Raw genomic sequence first — 16,935 nt, forward strand, 5'->3', positions numbered from 1 at the left:
AAAAAATTAAAAAATAATTCCTCTCCAACCCTGTGATTACGGCCAGGACGGGTAGAAGGAGCCCCATTTGAGGCGAGTGAGGGTTTTAAAGTCACAAATAAAAAAAAAAATGGACTCTGTAGAACGTATCGTACCGCAAGGCTCTCCAGATTATTCTGCAAACAAGACAGCCACCACACATAGTGAAACGTCAAATGTATCCGGTTGCTTATAAGGGGTCACAGGCGGTTACAGATTGCAGAAGTTACACGATTGTCGCAGAGGCCACCAGTAGGACATCCTCAAATCAGCGATTCCAGGTGGTAGAATGGATCTACAACTACAACACCCGGGGGTGGAGTACAGGAGCCTGAGATACCCAGCAGTGGGATTCGCACCCATGTGGGGCTATTGCACAAGTTCTCATATACCCAAAAGCATGATCCATACATACAGAAGGGCCTGTGTGCAGAGCTTGCGCCACAACATGAGGCAACACAACGGACACTGGACAATAAAGGATGACACAAATGTCAGCTGTAAGTCACAAAAACAGTAAAAATATATATTTTTAGATTTTCCCCTTCCAGGAACACGGGTGGAGGAAAAAGACGAGATCGTAGAAGAAAAGAACAGCAATGGAATCTGGTTACTGCAAGACAAGAAATCCCGGACAATCAGCATAATGAAGAAGCTATACGTTACTCTACTATGTCACGGGACAAGAGACGTCCACTGTAGACAACTACACAACTCTACGGTGCAAGGAATCTCCGGTGGACGGGAGGAATCGTTCACTTACTGCTGGTTTTTGGTTCCAGTGACCTGAATAAAGAAATATATTGTGAGCAGATGCAGAGTGTCTCGACCAAAAAAATAAACAAGGTCTCCTCAAATAAAGCTCAAGCAGGATCTGCCCTCGTAAGATCTGGGGAAGACCGTAGATCACAAATCTCATCTCCATTTCACGGAACCAAATCTTCAGTTCGATCCATGTCAGACATAAGGGGTGAATTTCAAGACGTCCGTGGTCCCTTAATTACTGTTAAGTTCCATCTTAAGACTCCCCCAGAAGCTTAAGTCTTAATGATCAGAATCCCGAGGATTAGATATGCACATTGCCAGCCCGGCTTAAGGTTCTTTCGTAGTAAGCAGCAGCCACCAGCACCACCTACATGAGGTTTTGGCTTAGACGTTTCCTGAAGTCCACTCGGCGAGGAGGCTGCACGTCTTCGCGAAGAGAGACTTATTCATAGTTCTCCAGGCAGACAGAAGAAGGTAAAGTCCCATTAGCCAGAGCATTAGCAGACAGTAATTCATAAGTACCACCCATCTTCTGCGGCGAGGAGCTGGGGAAAGGCCAGGCCTGCTGAGGCTCCCCGTCACTATATACGGAAGCTCTCCTCCTTCCCATCGATGTGTCTGATACGGAGGTACACATCTGTACCAATGCCCTGAAGAGATTGAATGCAGAGAGAGCCGCCCAGGTACTCTGCATATGCACGAGAGGTGGGAAGACCAAACCCAAACCTGGAACAGAGAAGAGGGGCTGCATTATTGGGACCAGAGCATCTTCTCTATAGGTTATCCAGACCCGCCCAGCTGGCATTTGGGATAGAGCCCCTACAGTAGAAGACTGCCAACTTTAGCCTCATGTTACTGAGGCTGGTATTCATCTACTAAATCATTCCCTCTACCCCAAGTCACTGTGACTAGATATTACGCACCTCATGGTACTGGATCGAAGCCCACACCCCACATAATCCCCTCTACATGGCACTAAAGTAGTATAATCAAACAAGAGTAACCCTTTCCCCATGTTACTGGGATTGCAATCATAAACCTCTCCCCAATATTTTACCAGAGCAAGATCATCCTCAAGTTAATAGGACCAAGTGGCAAACAGCAGATTTTCACCCTCTAACTCAGGTTACTTGGAAGAACTCATCCTTCCCCTCATGGTACTTGGGGTGGATCTTATAGACAAGTTCATACTCTTGTCTTAAAGTTTATATAGTTGGATTCCTCACGTCAGATCACCCTCTACGCTACTAAAAAACACAACACAATTTCTTCTACTCCTCCAGGTTACCAGGACTAGAACATGAAAATCCCTACTCCATTACAGGACTTGATCCCACACACCAGATTATCCCCTGTGTGCTGTGCTACTACATACAGCAACTATGAAGAACCCGGTCAGCATTTCTGCTCAAGGCTGAAAGCAGCACCGTTACATGACTGAAGCTCCTCTCACCCATGCATGGGTCCAGATTGGCCGCTGTTCACCATGTCAACCATATTTCCAAATATAGGGTTGATTCTAGGATCCTGGGTGCTGGTCTCTGCAGTGGTGAAGTGGTAATCCATAACTCTCTCCAGATGGTCATGAGGAATGCCCCCACCTCGGTCGGAGATCCTGCAAGGAACGCACAGACATCTTATTTAAACAAGGGGAAAAAAAAACACAACACAAAAATAAAGTATTTGACATGTCTGTTCAATCTAACCGGATTATCAAGTCGATGTCATTGTTGGCAATGGTGATGGATATGTCCGGTACATTGTAGGGTGTATCGATGTGACTCTCCATAGTGGCCCTGATGGGAACGAGAAAATTACTTTGAAAAACACAACACGTACTGAAACTTCATATTTTTGTTCTATAAATCAATGTAGTTATAAGCAAAAATAAGAGACTTTAATACATTGCATAAATCACTCAAATGTATTTCCCCTCCTCGTCTCTAACACTAATCAAATTCGTACACAGGAGACTGTACACCGAGAGACCAGTTATAATTCCTACAATAGAAGTCTATGGAGAGGGAGCTGCTGGAAGATGACCAAGGCAGAGACACAGACAAGCAGCTGCTGGTTCTAGTCCTGCATTCACAGCTACACTGCTCAGTACTGCTGTATAAATGTCTCTCATGCTGCTGCTGTTTCTAAGAGTGTACGACAGAGAGATAAGGGAGCAGGATCTCCTCCGGCTGCAGTGCATGACAGAGATAAGGGAGCAGGAGCTCCTCCAGCTGCAGTGCATAACAGAGATAAGGGAGCAGGATCTCCTCCGGCTGCAGTGCATGACAGAGATAAGGAAGCAGGATCTCCTCCGGCTGCAGTGCATGACAGAGATAAGGGAGCAGGATCTCCTCCGGCTGCAGTGCATGACAGAGATAAGGGAGCAGGATCTCCTCCGGCTGCAGTGCATGACAGAGATAAGGGAGCAGGATCTCCTCCAGCTGCAGTGCATAACAGAGATAAGGGAGCAGGATCTCCTCCGGCTGCAGTGCATGACAGAGATAAGGAAGCAGGATCTCCTCCAGCTGCAGTGCATGACAGAGATAAGGGAGCAGGATCTCCTCCGGCTGCAGTGCATGACAGAGATAAGGGAGCAGGAGCTCCTCCGGCTGCAGTGCATGACAGAGATAAAGGGAGCAGGAGCTCCTCTGGCTGCAGTGCATGACAGAGATAAGGGAGCAGGATCTCCTCCGGCTGCAGTGCATGACAGAGATAAGGAAGCAGGATCTCCTCCAGCTGCAGTGCATGACAGAGATAAGGGAGCAGGATCTCCTCCGGCTGCAGTGCATGACAGAGATAAGGGAGCAGGATCTCCTCCGGCTGCAGTGCATGACAGAGATAAGGGAGCAGGATCTCCTCCAGCTGCAGTGCATAACAGAGATAAGGGAGCAGGATCTCCTCCGGCTGCAGTGCATGACAGAGATAAGGAAGCAGGATCTCCTCCAGCTGCAGTGCATGACAGAGATAAGGGAGCAGGATCTCCTCCGGCTGCAGTGCATGACAGAGATAAGGGAGCAGGAGCTCCTCTGGCTGCAGTGCATGACAGAGATAAAGGGAGCAGGAGCTCCTCCGGCTGCAGTGCATGACAGAGATAAGGGAGCAGGATCTCCTCCGGCTGCAGTGCATGACAGAGATAAGGAAGCAGGATCTCCTCCAGCTGCAGTGCATGACAGAGATAAGGGAGCAGGATCTCCTCCGGCTGCAGTGCATGACAGAGATAAGGGAGCAGGATCTCCTCCGGCTGCAGTGCATGACAGAGATAAGGGAGCAGGATCTCCTCCGGCTGCAGTGCATGACAGAGATAAGGGAGCAGGAGCTCCTCCAGCTGCACTGCATGACAGAGATAAGGGAGCAGGAGCTCCTCCGGCTGCAGTGCATGAGAGAGATAAGGGAGCAGGATCTCCTCCAGCTGCAGTGCATGACAGAGATAAGGGAGCAGGATCTCCTCTTCTCGATGTGCGCCATGTACAGGAGCAGGATCTCCTTTTTTTCTTTGTGCAGTGTATGGAAACATAACAGCTAGCTTACACGTTCCAGCTCGAAAGAATTAGAGAAGGAGTCTATAGAAGGGAACGCTGGTATATGATATATGCAGGATACAAAGCACACAAGAAATAGTGTTATTCTCATTGTACACACGTTGCGTCTCCAGCATAAAGCTACTTACCGCATAGAGTTCTTAAGCAATTCTGGGAGGATATAATCCAGGGGCATTGGGATAAATGGGAAGCGGGCAGCGACATGGCCGTTTATTCGCACCCGCGGTGCATTTCCATACTTGTGTTCACAGAGGCGCCTGGAAGAAATAACACAAGATCAAAAATGTATCAAGAAAGAAATTCTACAGCAAGGTGAAGCACAAACATAAGAAATGATCTTACCGCGCAAAATCCACCCACTTCTCAATTATAGTCCTGGGTGACAGACGGGTGCAGATTATGCCAACAAAATCTGCCTATTAAGAGTATAAAAGGAGAAGGACAACATCAAAAAGATACAAGCAAAATTCTGTTCCATCAAGGAACTAAAAATGCAAACAAAAACAATCTTGTACGGATTCTGCGTTGCATCCCATATTATGCTTCAGAGCTGCACTCGCTATTCTGCAGCCTTCAAAATTAACATCTCTGAGCATCTGTTCAGTGTCTGCACAGATCGTCCTCTGACCATTTGCATTGTGGGAAGTGTCATCTTTGTTACATACAGTGATTTAATGTTGCTGTAACTGTGTACATACCCGATCCTCGTGCAGAGACAGGTGGTGGGTGGCCAACATTCGTATACCAAGTCGTGACGTCAATGTTTTATCCAGGAAAAATCGGATCAGTTTCTCATCCTGAAAAAAAGTTGTGGGAAAAGTGACATCACTTCGCGGGAAAAGTGACATCACTTCGCGGGAACCTAGATTCACTTAGGTTTCCCTCCTTTCCAACTTCACAAACACATTCATGAGTGAGGTGTGGACTATCCCAAGTCCTGACCCAAAATTAGCACTACCTGTATATGCTTCCGGGTCTCTCGCAGACCTTCGGCCAACTGAGTCACCACATCCTTGTGGTCATCGAGCAGCTGTCGCAGAAGTATGCAGTACTGGCTCTCCATCTCGTGGTCTGTGATCTGTGGGGGAATAGAAGACAATGTTGGAAATTGTGACGCTGCGCAAATCAAAGGACCAGATGTGTCTGGGGGCACGGGGAGTGTAGCTTACCGGAGGGAACTCGCTCAGCTTCTGAAAGGCACGGATATAAAGCTCATGCTGAAAAAGACAGTGAAACATGAGAAGTGCATCCCAAGACGGAGGTAGGCCAATAACCGGCGGACGCTACCTACCACATGCAGTATGGTTGGGTTACAGCCAATGATGAAGGGGAGGCTGCGGAAACCTTTAATCCGATGAGCAATGCGGACTGGGAGCTCCTTGTGGAGATATCTTGCACTTTTCTATGAAGGAAGATGGGAAAAAAAGTTAACACCGCATCCAGTCCTGTGCGAGGATCTCCGAGAACAGTCTTACCAGAACGTGACTGCCATCCTGAGATCGTCCTGAGTACAGCATGGTTGTGGGGGTGAGGCGCACCGAGAGCTAAAGACAGGGAAACAAAACAATCCTATGAAACCATTCCCATAGTGGCCAAGGCAGAAAACTTCAGACCGGAGATTCATCTAACGAGGTCATAGATTATGGCACCAATTTGCTTAGACCTGCAGTTTATACGCCAATATAAGTAAAAGCTGCACTGGCACAAAGGGCGAGAAAGTCTTAGAAGGGGTTGTGCCAAGTTATAAAGTTATCTACAAAGGGATAACTTTACGATCAGTTGGGTCCGACCTCTGGGACCCCCACTGACCCCCAGAATGGAAGTCCCACAGATCCCAACATGAATGAAGCCAAGACGTGAAGGCACATGGCAACCCTAATTAATGTCATCGGGAACGTCAGATTGCTGAGCGCTTGTAATCAACCGCTTTCCCACCGATATGAATAGAGCGGTGGCCGCCATGTTTGACCTCCTCTTCATTCATGTGGGACCTCCAGGACCCCTGTTCTCACAATTGGTGGGAATTCCAACAGTCAGACTCCCACCAATTATAAAGTTATCCCCTATTCTCTGGCTAGCGGACAACTTTATGTGGCACAACCCCTTTAACCCTTTCCAGTCCACTGTCTGACCTATGAAGACATTAGGGTTTAAGGCTGTACAGCGCCGATGTTGGAAGACGCCGTCAGGGTTCTCTTACTATATATTGCCAGCCTCTCTGCTGTCGGAGCCTATCCAACGTGTCACCTCATGCAGTACTGGCTTTAGCCAGCATATAGCGCCATTGTATAACAGCAGAAAAAAAGTAAGCCCCCTAGGAAAACCAGGATATAAATTGGATTGGAAAGGGTTAAAACATTTGCCACATCTTTAGGCTGTTTGTGTAGTAAATCTGAAATTTATGCCCGCTACAAACTGGTGCAGATATCAGACATACTATAATTTGTCAGCGGCTGGCATAAATTAGGTGCGACAGGCCACGATCACCTGCGGCCATTTTTTAAAGTGATAGTGCAAGTGTAAAATACCCCAAAATTGACATATTTTGGCACACAAACTGCCGTGCGCCAATAGGTGCAATTTATACAGCAGTAAATTGGCATCTTCACGAAGTAAATCTGCCACTGTGTGCACATACCCAAGTATTGACATTAACCCCTTAAAGAACTGAAAGTATTTCTGCCTCCCTATACTCTCAGCCATATAAAATCATCAGATGCAGCAACCCCAACGCTGGGGCTGGTGAGCAAGTGACAACGGGAGCCCCGTCCATTAGTCGGCACCGTCATAAGCATTGAAGGGGTTAGTCATGGTGATCACAGGCCGGTCACCAAGTCTTTAGGGATAGTTATTATTGGGCAAGTGCCAAGGCTGATGTTGGCAGCAAAGAGAGAGAAGCAATGAAACTCTAGAAGGAGGAGGAACCGGAAGATCTAGTAAGTCCTTGTGGACAGTGGCATGGTGTACTAGGACATGAACCATTTAGTTGTTCTCTCTCCATGACTGATATGTAGCAACATTAACTTAAATCATAACGAGTTATATGCATAATCGCAGCAAGCTGTAATTCAAGGTCTTCTGTTGTGCAAAGAGTCCGTTTAAAGTTTGCTGTTCCTGTGCATTTGATGGCTTACGGCTCAGGTTACCGTTTGCTACATTTGTATGTTCAGAAAACCAATTTCTTTGTTATCCCAAATCTCTTTAGGCGGTTGCCATATGCAGTAAAACGCCCCAAACTGGCGCCAATTCTGCACCTGATGAATGTAGGAAAAGCACTGGGACAACGAGATTGTGGACCGCAGCATTGCAGGGCTATTAGGTTGGGGGGTGCAGGCTCCGAACAGGACCCCCTGATCAGGCGGTAGGATGCAGGGTACAACGGGAAAGTCACTGCACACATCAGTAAGACACTCCGGAGAGCAGGGGGGACTCGTCCAATGCACTTAGGCACCATTTGGGGGACATTCCCTAAAGCTGCTCTCACACGACCAGATTAGAATTGTGGAATTGGCGATAAGTCTCACATTTGGACGATTTGTGGTATTCTGCACACATTAAAAAAAAATAGAACATTCGCCTATCCGCTTAGATTTCCACCAGCGGAATTAAAGTCACGGCATATTCTATTTTTATGTGGATTCCGCATGGACCGCTTCTATTGAAGTCAATGGAAGCCGTCTGACCGGCAGCCCAGTCACAATTGATATTGCAGATAGGCGATGATGTGGGCATCTACGGCATGGGCTACCACATGTGGAATCCAACCCGTCCATGTGAGACCGGCCTAAGGCTCATATTTTGAAGCACTGCCAGGGAAAGGTGCTGCGTACACTATACGGTGGTTGGTAAAGGTTAGGGATCAATATCAAAGGTTGTGTTTTTACTTTCCCACAATATTTGTTTCACTTACGCAAGAACAGAACGCTGCATGACAATCACTGCTAGTAAGAAGACGGAAAATATGGGGGAGGGGAGGTGACCGGGACTGACCCTCCGGTTGAAGTTCAGGAGGTGGACAGCCCCCGTGACCATCAGCGGCGCCGGCAGCGAGGAGAAGGATTAATGATCATCTTCTCCATCATTGCATAACACATCAGACCTGTATAAAGGGTCGGACATTGATCTGCAGGAATGCTGCCATCCAATAGGTGGCGCTGCAGAGGGATTGTTCCATCTACCTTATTTGCATATATCTGTTACTAGAGCGCGGCGCTGGCATTCCGCCGCCGTACCTTCTCTGCTGCCTTGTCGATGGCGGATTGGTTGTAGAAGGAGGTGACGGTCTTGGATCGCTCTCTGGCCTGCTCCACATGGTTGTGATCCGTGGCGGAGGTGGAATGAGATCTCAGTAGTATGGAGGACAGACGCAGCGGGGGGTTCAGCGCTCCGCGAGCTACCAGCTCAACCATGCTCTTTCGCAGCATCTTGACAGCCGGCAATGTTCCTGCAGCAGAAGCCACGTCAGAGGAGGTGGAAAAAAAACCCAAAAACACAGGGACGACAAGTCTGTAGACCGAGCTTACCGGGGTCCGGGGCGGTCTGCCGCAGCCACAACACTCCAAGCCTGCGGAGAGAGAAGCAGAGATGTCAGCGGCGCCTGGCGAGAAGCCAAGGAGAACCCAATAATGTGAATCAGGCTTATACACCAGTCACAACCAAAGCTGTAATCATATTCTCATGCAGTGCAGCTGCCCGATAACGATGCACTGAGCGCTGCTGGACTGCGAGCGGACCGGGGCGGGTGACCCTGCGGACGGCGCTAACCTGCATCGCGGATGACCACGGAGGCTCGCAGCCGGTCACGCACAGTAGTTTTTTTTTTTTTATTGTTTGTATTTCTAAGCGACGGTGCAGGAAGCGGTAATGTTAAATGCGTACAGACTGCGGGTCGATCGCCTTCATTGACACCAATGGAGGTCGTCCGCACGGAATGCGCGGTAAAAGCAGTGCAAAGGGGGAAAAGAAAAAAAAACCAAAACACATGCCTTTCAATGCCTGCATTTTACCGCGTAAACACCAATCATGGAATCCGCAATTCAAATCCGCCCGTATGAGTCCAGCCTAAGTCTGTTGTATTCTAGGTTTTCCACCACAGAAGCCGAGCAGCAAATCAGCAGCAGAGAGACGCAGAGTCTTCACATGGCAAGATGATCGCTCACGCGGCAGTCTGAGTGAGTTTTAAGCGTTCACTTCCCATAAGTGTGTTATGAAGCCCACGCTGTACGCAGAGGACAAGCGGGAGCGCTATCTTCTGCATACAGCTGTTGTCTTCTCGGAGCACCCAGCTGGTATACAGCTAAGTGCTCCGAGCGGGTTATGCAGAACACAGCAGGAGAGCTGTCTTCTGCATACTTCTGCTGTGCTCTCCAAGCGGGATACCAGCTGAAACAATAGTAACAGCGGTATCCCGCTGAGAACTCAGAGCGCGGCACTGATAAGGCTCATTGTTAAGGAAAACTCCACGATGGCCGCGCGTTGAGACCCAATGATTCTCGCTCAAAAGACGGCTCTGAGCGAATTTGGAGTGAGAATCGTATAAATGGGCCTTAACAAAGTGGAAGGTGTAAGAGTGCAGCTCTGAGGGTGACTGGAGCATAAGATGAGTCAGGAGTAATCCCGCAGACCGATGACATCTCCAACTCACCTCAGTGATCTGCTGGCAGCTCAGGTCACAGGAAGGAAGGACAGAGGACCAGAATCCATCTGCGGGGAGGAAGAGAGACGGTCAGACCCCGGGGGACACACGGATGCATCAGAGAATGAGATCCCGAGATCTGACCCCCTGTGGATAGAGTGGTGGGTCGCAGGCTCGGATTTTGCTCCAGCATTCTCTCTTCATCGCAGCAGCAACCGAGCCTGCAACACTCCGCTCTATCCACAGGGGGCGCTGATCTCAGGATCGCTGGGGTCCGAGCGCACAGACATTAGGGGATAAATGTCTAATGTGGAAACCTCTTTATATCCCATTGACTGGTCAGGTCTGCGGATCTCGGACACATTCAGCCACATTGCGGAGGCCTGACCAATCAATCCTGCCAGACTCCAGCTTACACATTCAGCCACATTGGGGAGGCCTGACCAATCAGTCCTGCCAGACTCCAGCTTTTTGCGCTCCGCTCTCTACCAGTTTTTAGAATCCTACAGAAGTCCATCCAAAATATACATACTGTGTGATGTAGTAAACGCCGCCGTCCCCCGCCGCGACATTAACGCTCACATGGGGGCTGTAAGGCCCGAGTACGGCAAAGCGCAGTTTACTTTTGTTTTCGGCCGCATCATTGATGAGGAGCGCTAAACGCCCAAAAATAGGACAGACTCCGCCCACAAATCGTGGCGCTGAAAAGCGGCTGCGTGGGAAGCTCCACTGAAACCAATGGGAGCCTCCAACAGCGCTAAACGCTGAAAATCCATCTGTGTGAGGGAGGCCGAACGCATCCAATGGCCACAGGATAAAAGCTGTACCCCCCCCCACGTGTGTATGGTCATATAGCGGGGAGAGAAATACCAGCAGCGTGGGAACGTTCTACCGCCACATAATAAGGGCATCCCTGCCCGGCACCGAGCCGCTCGCCATCGCAGGGCTAGAACATCTGCGACGGGGCGGACGTCTTATGTCTACTTCAAGGAAAATCACTGTCAAGGTTACATGCTACTAAACCGGCCGGACAGCAGGGGGAGCCAGTGATATATACGGGGCAGCTGGTGGATATATTATATGCACCCCCTTCACCCCAACAAAACCCATTTCACCAGAACCACAGTCACTCTATAGCCCCCCTCCACCGCCAGCGCTGCAGAGGCGCTCTATAGCCCCCCTCCACCGCCAGCGCTGCAGAGGCGCCCTATAGCCCCCCTCACAGCCAGCGCTGCAGAGGCACTCTATAGCCCCCCTCACAGCCAGCGCTGCAGAGGCGCCCTATAGCCCCCCTCACAGCCAGCGCTGCAGAGGCGCCCTATAGCCCCCCTCACAGCCAGCGCTGCAGAGGCGCCCTATAGCCCCCCTCACAGCCAGCGCTGCAGAGGCGCCCTATAGCCCCCCTCACAGCCAGCGCTGCAGAGGCGCTCTATAGCCCCCCTCACAGCCAGCGCTGCAGGGGCGCTCTATAGCCCCCCTCACAGCCAGCGCTGCAGAGGCGCTCTATAGCCCCCCTCACAGCCAGCGCTGCAGAGGCGCTCTATAGCCCCCCTCACAGCCAGCGCTGCAGAGGCGCTCTATAGCCCCCCTCACAGCCAGCGCTGCAGAGGCGCCCTATAGCCCCCCTCACAGCCAGCGCTGCAGAGGCGCTCTATAGCCCCCCTCACAGCCCCCCTCCACCCCCACAGCTGCAGAGGCGCTCTATAGCCCCCCTCACACCACAGGCGCTGCAGGTCGCACACTCACCCCTCTGCTGTGGAATCCCATAAGACAGTGAAGCCAGTCGCACCGCCACCTCTCAGACACCTGCGGGAGAGAGAATACAGTCAGGGATGCAGCACGAGGGGTTAATGCAGCGGCGGACAGAGAGCGACGAGTTATCACAGGCACAGAGCGGCCCGTGGGGATCATACCGTCCCGGACGACCTCTGCGGCGGGACCCTATACAACATATGGAATCTTACCGGCACCCCGGCACGGGCCTCATGCGGGGAGGAAAGGGTTACTCCCCAGGGAATGCTGGGTATGTGCAAACATGTGACCGGGGAGCTGGCCGCTCATGGAAACCGTGGACTACAGGACAACACACATGTGGTGATCACGTCTGCTGCTCCAGTCACAGCCAGAGCTGCACACAAGACACGCTGCTGTGTACTGCTGGTGGTGGCACCACAACTCCCAGCATGCCCACAGGACACGCTGGGAGTCATACTGGAGAGCTGCGGGTGAGATACTCAGGACATCATACTCCAGTTAGAACAAAAGCTGCGTTCCTGGTAGCAGATCCTCACATTCTGCTGCTCTTACACTCCAGTCCCATCCAAAGCTGCACACAGGTTGTTTAGCTTCCTGTTAACTCTGCAGCTGCAGGACTACTACTCCCTGCTGGTTCAGTGACTGCAGCTCTGGGTGTGACTGGAGCAGAAGGTTTGGTACAAGGCAAACAGATAATTGGGATGTAAAAGGATGCAACAAGACAGGACTTGGGAAGAACTACAAGTCCCAGCATATACAATCAAGCCAACTCTGCTGCATCCACGGCAGGATGGGATGTTGTAGCATTTACGCTCTGTGATAAAACGCAGACAGGAGCGACGGCGCAGCAGAGGAGCGTTATAATGTGACTTATACGGGAAACCCGATTATATGCAAACCAGTTCAGTCACGCGAGCGTATTACACACGTATGATACGCCGTACGGCGAGCTTTTTTTTTGGTTTTTCCATTTTCCTTTTTTCCTCCCCCCTTTAAAAAAAAAATAAAAAAATCGTAACTCCTTTATTTGTCCATCGCCGTCGCTGAATTTTTTAAAATTCAAAAAGTTTTACGTACATAGAAATGGGAAAAAAAAAATCCGCCATCTTTCCGTGCGTCTTGTTTCTACGGCGCACAAACTGCAACAAAAATGACATGATAACTTTATTCTACGGGTCAGTACGATTACTGCGATACCAAGATTAGGGCGTTTTTTCTGCTGAACTACTTATTTAAAAAAAAAAAAAATTTTTTACAATTATTTTCTGCGCACAATAACTCTTATTTTTCCGTTGACCCAGCTGTGTGGGGCTCATTCTGTGCGGGACGTCCTGTAGTTTGCGTTGGCACCATTCTGCAGTACAGACAACGTTTTCATCGCTTTTTATTGCGCTGTTTCTTGGAGACGGGGCGACCAAAGGAAGCGCATTTCTAGCGTTCTGTATTTATTTCTGCCAATATCCCCTTAGGCTGGGGTCACACAGGGCGGTTTTGCCGTGGATTGCCGTTGCATATCCGCACTGTGGAAAATTCGCTGTGTTTGCAGTGCAATGCAGCACAAATGAGATTTGCCAAAGAGCTGTTCTCACAGGACAGATTTTTTCCGCACAGCCGCAGTGCGGAAATGCAACTGCGGCGCGGTTTTCAAAGATGCAGCATGTCCATTCTTCTGCCTTTTCCGCAGCGCTTTTTTGTCCATAGACCTCTATGGGCGCAGCTAAAACCGCACCAAAATACGCGGCAAAAAGTGCTGCGGAAAAAAGCGCTTGCGGATTCCTCCGCACGAAAATCCACTGAAAAATCTGCAAACCCAAATTAACCTTTGAAGCGGTTTTGCCGCAGAAGTAGCAGTTCTTCTGCGGCAAAACCGCGGCAAATCCGCCCTGTGTGAACCCAGCCTTAGAGGCGCTCTCCGGCGCCGCTGCATCTTCTCTCAGCAGTTGTCTTATCTCTTCTGGCCGGGGATCAGAAAATTCCCACCTCCAGGAAGTGCTGCCTCTGATTGGCTGAGGGCTGCAACTCAGCCAATCAGAGCCAGCGCTTGATGAATCAATCACAGCCAATGAATAGCTGCGATTGGTTCATCACCTGCTGGCTCTGGTTGGCTGAGCATCACAGCACTCAGCCAATCAGAGGCAGCGCTTCCTGGAGGCAGGGATTTTATAATCCCCGGACAGAAGAGATGCTGAAGACGACTGCCGGAGAGAAGATGCAGCGGCGCCGGAGAGAAGATGCAGCGGCGCCGGACAGCGCTTCTAAGAGGATGCATTATTTTTTCTTTTTCTGCAGCCAGGGCTTATTTTCAGGGTAGGGCTTATGTTTAAAGCCCCCCCCCCCCAGAAAATCCTCACAAGTCATGATACAAAGTTGCGCAATTCTGTAGAGCGACTTTGTAGCGCTGCAAGATTGCGGTATCACCACAAGAAACCGCAGTGATTTTGCACGGTTTTCGCGATACGATATCGCTGCCGTTCTCTCACATCCATATCGTGTCGCCCGTGTTGAGGCCGCAGTGACGTGGTAAGGGTCTGCGGGTCGGTACAATGACATCAAAATTATGGGTTTTTTTTTTTTAGGTTTTTCCACTTTTGCACAATAAAAGCCGTTTTCTAAGAAAAATGTGTTATTTTGCATCTCTGCATTACAAGATCCCAAACTATTTTATTTTTCCATGAACGGGGGGGGGGCTTGTTTTTTTTGCGTGTCAGGCTCTACTGCCGGTTTGGGTACCTATCACATTTTTGAGGGGAAAAAAAAAGTATTATGGCCGTTTTTATAAAGCGTGGTCTGTGCCATAAAACCCATTATTATCAGGGTTGTTACGGATGCGGCGCGACCAAACACAGATTTTTTTTCCCTTTACTCTTTTTTTTTCTTAAACACAGGGAAAATGACACAAAAAGGGGGCTTTTCTTTAACCTATTTTGGCCATAATTTTTAGGCCATTTAAATTTTTTTTTTGACAATTTTGATGTCCCTAGAGGGGATTTGAACCTGCGATCTGATGACCCGTCAGATAGCACACTGCAATGCCGTACTGCAGTGTGTTATGTACATGCCATAGATATACAATACTGTACAGACTCTTCCCTCCCATAATATACATCACAGGGTGCGGAGGGGGCACTGCCCCCATTATATACAGGATGGAGGGACCCCCACACACAACCAGCACCTCCTGGACTGTCAGCTCTTGTGCCCAGCCCCACCACCTGCCTGCTGTGTACAGCGCTGCGGTATATGCCGGTGACATGGGGCTCATCACTAGACAGGGACCTGCAGCCAGCACTGACGCCGCCAGACAGACACCATGGCCGCACATACACCTGCCAGCCCCGGTACCCCGCTGCCCGTCCTCACCTCCACACTCTCCTCTCCGGCCTCGGGTCCCAGCGTGCGGCAATCACACAGCTGCTGACGGCAGAGAACGCACTACAAGTCCCGGCATGCTGCGCGGCCACGTCTACCCAAAGGGGCGGGACAACAAGGCATGACGGGAGGTTCCGTGAGGTAGAGCACAGAGCGGCGGCCATCTTACTGTAGTCCAAAATGCAGAGGCGGGAGATGTGGAAGTCACCATGGCAACCATGAGCTTGTACCTGTGATGCTTCGGTGTTGGCTCAGGTTATCGTGGAGATAAATATGGGTGTGACGTATATCCACACACATTATATATATATATATATATATACACACACACATATATACACACACACCTATAAATAATATAACGCCCATCAACTACACAGTTATAGCGCCTGTCAGTAGCCCCCCCACAGTGATAGTATACCTTTAAGGCCACTTTCATGTGGCCGAAAAACATGCGCAAGATTTGTGCATATGAATGTAGTCATATAGGCTAGTGATGTTTTTCTGACTCACGGTGCGGAAAAAAGATGGCGGCATGTGCTATTTCTTAGCGTTGATTTCACCGGGCCCTTTAATGCATCACATGGCCCTCGCGGTGGGATGTGCCTGCAAGTATGATGCAAGGTTTCCCCTTGAAATCAATGAGAACATTTCCGTTCGTCTATCGCGCATGAAATTCGCGTGAGAGGATCGGAATTTCACAGATGCCTGAAAAACACCTTGTTTCCATGGGTGAACCACACGTTCATGAGCGCAGCATGGGTCTGAGCTCTACGGGCTGATATTGCGCTCAACCGTGTAGGTGGGCTATAAAGGGCCATAACTTCAGGGAGCTTGGACTGTGTAAGAGTAACGTCCATGCTGTATTAACCCTTTCCAATCCACTGTCTGACATCTAAAGACATTCTAATTGAAGGCTGTACAGCTCCGATGTCGGAAGACGTCCGGCAGGGTATTCTTATTGTATATTACTGGCTGCTCTGTTGTCGGGGGCCTCTCCAGCATGTCCCATACTGCAGTACAGTTACTCCCCGACTTGCGAACAGGTTCCGTTCCGGGAGCCCGTTCGCAAGTCCGTTTTGTTCGCAAGTCGAACAAGTAGTTGTATGGAGCGGGATCGCGGGTGGATCCCGCTCCATACAACGTCGGGTGCAGGCTGTTCTTACAGCGGGCACCCGGCGGCAGCAGTTCTGACGAGCCGCGCCGCTTGTCGGAACTGTTAACACTTTAAATACCGCTCTGACAGCGGTATTTAAAGTGTTAACAGTTCTGACGAGCGGCGCGGCTCGTCGGAACTGCTGCCGCCGGGTGCCCGCTGTAAGAACAGCCTGCACCCGACGTTCAGGGAGCCCGTACAGCGTCCCACGATGAGATCGCGGGACGCTGTGTGGTTGCTGGGCAGCCGGGGACCTCCTGAAAGGCCCCAGGGCTGCCTATGCAGAGTGCCCATCAAGCGCACGGCTTGATAGGCGCTCTGCATAGACAGCCCTAGGGCCTTTCAGAAGGCCCCCGGCTGCCCAGCAACCGCGATGTGACCGGACAGGCTTCTATCAGGCTTGATAGAAGCCTCTCCGGTCCCTGCACAGCATGATGTAATGCCATAGCATTACATCATACTGTGCAGAACAGATTGTTCGTATCTAGCGAAATTCGCAAGTCGAATGTTCGCAAGTCGGGGACTATCTGTACTGGCTGTAGTTAACAGATGGCGCCATTGTATGATGGTAGAAAGAGAAAGCCCCCTAGGAAACCCTGAATCCAAAATTGGATTGCAAAGGGTTAATAACAGGCTTACAACATCATGGCTACCAGGGGCTCATGGTGTACGCGTTTCGATCTTAACGAATATCGTGA

At 50.1% G+C, this 16,935-nt stretch overlaps 1 protein-coding gene across 2 annotated transcripts; it reads right to left on the reverse strand.

Moving 5' to 3' along the window:
* Positions 1–519: 519 nt before the first annotated feature.
* On the reverse strand, positions 520–15,176 carry BCKDK (branched chain keto acid dehydrogenase kinase). Of its 2 annotated transcripts, none has more exons than XM_066576968.1 (15): positions 15,073–15,176; positions 11,704–11,763; positions 9,967–10,025; positions 8,846–8,886; positions 8,555–8,766; positions 5,798–5,866; positions 5,614–5,724; positions 5,492–5,539; positions 5,281–5,400; positions 5,021–5,119; positions 4,665–4,738; positions 4,451–4,579; positions 2,490–2,579; positions 2,237–2,398; positions 520–1,509 (listed from the first exon to the last, which is right to left on the reverse strand). In XM_066576968.1, exons 5-15 carry the CDS (start codon positions 8,744–8,746, stop codon positions 1,365–1,367), a joined length of 1,239 nt encoding a protein of 412 aa, XP_066433065.1. In that variant the 5' UTR covers positions 8,747–8,766; positions 8,846–8,886; positions 9,967–10,025; positions 11,704–11,763; positions 15,073–15,176; the 3' UTR covers positions 520–1,364. The 2 variants fall into 2 exon arrangements, with proteins under 2 accessions (XP_066433065.1, XP_066433066.1); XM_066576969.1 differs by lacking the exon at positions 15,073–15,176 and adding an exon at positions 11,871–11,890.
* Positions 15,177–16,935: the final 1,759 nt, after the last annotated feature.

This window comes from Eleutherodactylus coqui, chromosome 8 (assembly GCF_035609145.1).
Source record: "Eleutherodactylus coqui strain aEleCoq1 chromosome 8, aEleCoq1.hap1, whole genome shotgun sequence".
Lineage (NCBI taxonomy): Eukaryota > Metazoa > Chordata > Amphibia > Anura > Eleutherodactylidae > Eleutherodactylus > Eleutherodactylus coqui.